The 5,238-nt window shown below is 46.8% G+C and overlaps 1 protein-coding gene across 1 annotated transcript; it reads right to left on the bottom strand.

Annotated features, from left to right (window-relative positions):
• Nucleotides 1-368: 368 nt before the first annotated feature.
• Nucleotides 369-1,307, bottom strand: LOC149524413 (olfactory receptor 5AR1-like). Its single transcript, XM_089778241.1, has one exon. It carries the CDS (start codon nucleotides 1,305-1,307, stop codon nucleotides 369-371), a length of 939 nt encoding a protein of 312 aa, XP_089634367.1.
• Between the last annotated feature and the right edge of the window lie 3,931 nt (nucleotides 1,308-5,238).

The following is a 5,238-nucleotide window of genomic DNA, read 5'->3' on the forward strand; positions in this document are numbered from 1 at the left end:
GTCATGTGTTCCCTATATATTTTAATACTCACACATGCGGAAAGGGTGTCTCCTTGAACTTTGCAGAGGAAATAGCCTACTGATGCCGACCTCAGCAGGGGCATGCAGACCTCGTTGGAATATGAACCATTTAATAACAATAACAATATTAAAATAACCAATATATGTAAGAGTAGGTTAGATAAATGTCTATCAGAGATGGTCTAGATAGTATTTGGTCCTGCCATGAGGGCAGGGGACTGGACTCGTTGACCTCTCAAGGTCCCTTCCAGTCCTAGTATTCTATGATTCTATACCTGGGCTCTGCAAAATAACAATGGAATGGGCTGGGAATTGAATTCATCTGTTTTCACTCTGCACCAATAAATTCATGAATTGCTTAAGAGTTTCTTCATGGCTTTCCTCAGGGCGTCCTTCACCTCCCTGTTCCTCAGGCTGTAGATGAGGGGGTTCAACATGGGGATCACCACTGTGTAAAACACAGAGGCTATTCTGTCAGTGTCCATGGAATAGCTGGAAGGGGGACGTAAGTACATGAAGAGTTGGCTGCCATTGAACATGATGACCACAGTCAAGTGACAAGTGCAGGTGGAGAAGGCTTTGCGCTGGCCCTTGGCAGAGCGGATCTGTAGGATGCTGGAGACGATGTAGACATAGGAGAGGAGGATGGTCACCAAGCTGCTCACTATCATAAAGCCAATGAAGGTGAACACCAATGTCTCACTGATGCGGGTGTCGGAACAGGATAGTGCCAAAAGGGGAGGAATATCACAGAAAAAATGATTGATAACATTGGAGTGGCAGAAAGAGAGCTGAATTATACACCATGTTTGTATCAGCGCATCCACCAACCCCACAGCATAGCATGCAGACACCAGCAGGTTACAAAGCCGCTTGGACATGCTGACCCTATAAAGCAGCGGGTTACAGATGGCCACATAACGGTCGTACGCCATCACAGCCAACAAGAGACACTCAACATCTGCGAAACAGACAAAGAAATACAATTGCACAGCACAGGCAGTGTGAGAAATGCTCTTCCTTTCGGCTAAGAAATTCTGCAGCATCTTAGGGGCAATTATTGAGGAATAGCAGAGATCACAGAAGGACAAATTCCTCAGGAAAAAGTACATGGGGGTGTGAAGTTGCGGGTCAATTGTGATTAACAAGATCATCCCCCCATTTCCCATCAGGTTGGTAACATAAATCAGTAGGAACAACACAAACAGGGGGACCTGCAGCTCTGGACGATCTGTCAGTCCTGAGAGAATGAACTCAGTCACCTCCGAGTGATTTCCCTCTTTCATCTCCTCTGTGCTGAGATCAAGCAGCTACAGGGAAGTGGGCAGGTGGAGGACTCTGGGGAGTTATCCCTCCTCTGTACTGAAGTGAAGAAAAATGGAGATCAGTTTCATAATGGGCACCTGTACAAGATCTAAGAAGGGCTTTTTCTACAGAGTCACATGTTCACAGCTGGTCAATCCAGGTGTTCCATACAATGTACACACTGTACACAAACCAGGACGTGGTGATTAAACATGTCAGAAAGACAAACACTCCCATTCCCTAATCCGAGCAGGGATTTTCAGGGAGTAGGAGCTCAGACAGAGGCTTTTCGTGCCGGAGATCTTGAATTCAAAACTTGCTAATCACCATGGTGTCTCCATGAGAGTGACTGTGATGTAGGACAACAGCACCTACCTGCTACGGAGAGATTGTGGTGGCTTTTCCCCTTTGTCAGCAACTGCCCGTTTAAGGCGTTCGACATGTTTTATACTGAGATCTACGAGACATGCTCCCTTACACAACTGGGAATAGCTGAGCTCAGAAAGACACAACAGCTAATTAGCGCACTCAGTGAAGCAAAGCTGCCCTTGATGCAACTTGTACACGAGGGATGAATTGGTCCACTCTTTCCTCCTCTGTTATGAAATGATGCAATTGTAACCCAGTGACAGTGACTGAAGTTAGGTTATAGTTCATCCCACCGTGTTCAGTTCAAGTTGGGACTGTGCAGAGCTGATCCACAAAGGGTGGATTTCTTTTGTGGTTCGTGGAAACCAAATCTTGAAATGTCACAGGGGTCCCTAAGATCCCGCATCCCACCTTTCTCTGCCATGGCTCCCAGGCTGAATTAAATCCTCTATGATACAGGATGGTCTCTCCTCCTGCTGAAATGTCCTGAAACATCATGTGAGACCCACACTCAAGACCCCTCCCCAATCCAATGTCTACAGCCTTTATTGCTTCAGCCGCACTGAATCAAGGTTTCATAGGTTTGTAGCACATCGGGCAAGGGGACACCAACATGATGGATGGATGGAGGGATGATAGGAGTTACTATATAGAACTTTCTGGGTGTCTGGCTGATGAGTCTTGCCCACATGCTCAGGGTTTAGCTGATCGCCATATTTGGGGTCGGGAAGGAATTTTCCTCCAGGGTAGATTGGCAGAGGCCGTGGAGGTTTTTCGCCTTCCTCTGTAGCGTGGGGTACAGATCACAGCTGGAGGATTCTTTGCATCTTGGGGTCTCCAAAGTATTTGAAGGTTTCAATATCTGAGATATAGGTGAGAGGATTATTCTAGGAGGGGTGAGGGTGAGATTCTGTGGCCTGCACTGTGCAGGGGGTCAGACTAGATGATCATAATGGTCCCTTCTGACCTTAAAGTCTATGAGTCTATGAGTCTATGCTCTGTAGCACTGAGTAACAGCAGACAAGACTTCACTGTGCTGACGGAGGTTTTCTGCTACCACTGTCAGGAAGGCAAAAGTCATCACTTGACCAGCCATGGCTCACCTCGGAGAGAGGTTATGATCACAATCTCCTTGAACATATGGTACAGGTGGACAGTGGATACGTTGAGTGCTCAGGGGAAAAAAAAGGTTGAGAACTTCTGGGCTACGTCTAGACTGGCATGATTTTCCGGAAATGCTTTTAACGGAAAAGATTTCCGTTAAAAGCATTTTCGGAACAGAGCATCTAGATTGACACGGACGATTTTCCGCAAAAGCACTTTTTGCGGAAAAGCATCCGTGCCAATCTAGACGCTCTTTTCCGAAAAAAAGCCCCAATCGCCATTTTCGCGATAGGGGCTTTTTTGCAGAAAACAAATCTGAGCTGTCTACACTGGCCCTTTTGTGCAAAAGGGACTTTTGCCTGAACAGGGGCAGAATAGTACTTCCGCAAGAAACACTGTTTTCTTACAGTAGGAAGTCAGTACTTTTGCGGAAATTCAAGCGGCCAGTGTAGACAGCTGTCAAGTATTACCGGAAAAGCGGCTGATTTTCCGGAAAAACTGGCCAGGCTAGACACAGCCCTGATGTACACCGCCCAAGGCAGGAGATGACCTGTAACCACACACTCTATTTATCAACATTAGTCACCAGGTTGTCTTCTCACGTACAAGGAGCCTTCTGATTAAGGGGCCTGGTTCCTCTGTCTCAAACCCCAGGTGTGTCAACGGGACATTTCTTTCCTCAGTCCTCTTAACTGGGTCCATATCGCACCCCTGCATGAGGTGCTTGAATTTCTGTGTTGGCAACACCTGGCACCAGAGGAAGGGGCACAGAGAGGAAGCTGGCACCGGAGGAAGGGGGCACAGAGAGGCAAAAGACACCAGGCTGAGGGCCAGTCAGGGCAAGGACACACACATATCTAGTCTCAACATTCTGTTCCACTGTCACCCCCCACTCCCAACACAGGCGTACACAGTGCATCCACTCCCCATACACAACCTGCATCTGAGCTCAGCTGGAGTGTAGAGGAACCTCTACTGGGAAGCGGAGACAGCTGGAATATTTCCAACAGCCCTGAAGAAAATGAATTGAAGGGGATTCTACTGCCGTGGTGGGGACACAGGACTAGATTTCCCGACAGGTCTTTTCCATTGGTAGCTTGTCTGAGGCCTGGTTTATGCTCAAAAATTACATCAACCGAGCTCTGTTACACAAGACTGAGAAACTTTTCACAACCTGGGCAAGGCAGCTGCGTGGCACTAAACCTCGGTGTCATTCTTTCATTGACCTAGCTCTTGGAGAGGTGGGTTAACCATATGGTTGGAAAAACCCCTTGCAACAATGTGGAATGTATCTACACTAGGTGCTGGTTCAGCTCCATAGCTAAGTCATTGTAAAGGCTTTTGTATAGATGTTCCCTCAATGGATGGAGGGAATTTTTCCCTTCTCTCATAAGGCTATTGTTCTCTCCCTTTGCTGTCACTCTTCTTCCTCTTTTATTTTGGTTTTTCAATTGGTACATATATTCAGAACAGTTATAATTTCTCTTCCGAGGAGAAGGCTTCAAGTCATTTCAATTAAAGACTGAAATGCTCTTCAACTGACCGCTTTGCCCCTGATTTGATGGTACCACACTGGTTTTCTTCCCTTCACTTATGAGTGGAGAAGAATAGAAGCACTACCTGGTCGAACATTTACCTCAGAGGAGGTCCCCATGCTAATCTGTAACTTTAAAAACAGCGAGTGGTCCCTGTGGCACCTTAGAGACTTAGCAACATAAAGAGAATCATGAACATTGGTGGGCAAAACCCATTTCCTCAGATGAAATGGAATGGCAATAACACAAACCAAGTGATCTACAGAACTTCAGAGGTGCCTGTCAGTTGTAGGACCTGTGTTAATGAGGCTAATTAAATGGCTAGCCGTGTCCCATTCAGAGCTAATGATGTGAAATGTGAATGTCACAGGCATAGGCAATTGCCTTCGTAGGGCGTTAACCAGTTAATGCCGTCATTCAAGCCCAGGGAGACAGTGTCAAACATATAAATGAGCTCCAATTCAGCACTCTCTCTCTCTCTCTGTCATTCAGTGGTGAAACCCCTTTGTAGAAGAAGGGTTACTCTTAAATCTGGCATGGAATGGCCAGGCAGGTTAAATGTTCCCCTCCAGCTTTAGGTGTATTACCATTTCTGATGCCTGAAATGTGTCCCTTTGTCGTAGGACATTGACCTGTATGCTAACCATGCCCATGTCACCGTGAATGCCTTTGGAACAGCTTCCTGGGATAGCAGGGGTTAACCTTGGCTTGGAGTCTTACAGGTTTGCTCCCTGGAGAACCTTTGCTCCCTGCAGAAGATCTGTGCAGAGCCCATGCAATTAATGTTGTTGCCTTGTTTTTCCTTGTCAGTATTGGAAACTCTGAGACACCGTCGGCTCCTTGGTGGGACATGTAGGGTGAATGTGAAGAATGCAGCACTCCTGTACGGAATGAGGAGCTGCGG

Source organism: Pelodiscus sinensis, chromosome 5 (assembly GCF_052426305.1).
Source record: "Pelodiscus sinensis isolate ZL-2025 chromosome 5, ASM5242630v1, whole genome shotgun sequence".
Classification (NCBI taxonomy): domain Eukaryota; kingdom Metazoa; phylum Chordata; order Testudines; family Trionychidae; genus Pelodiscus; species Pelodiscus sinensis.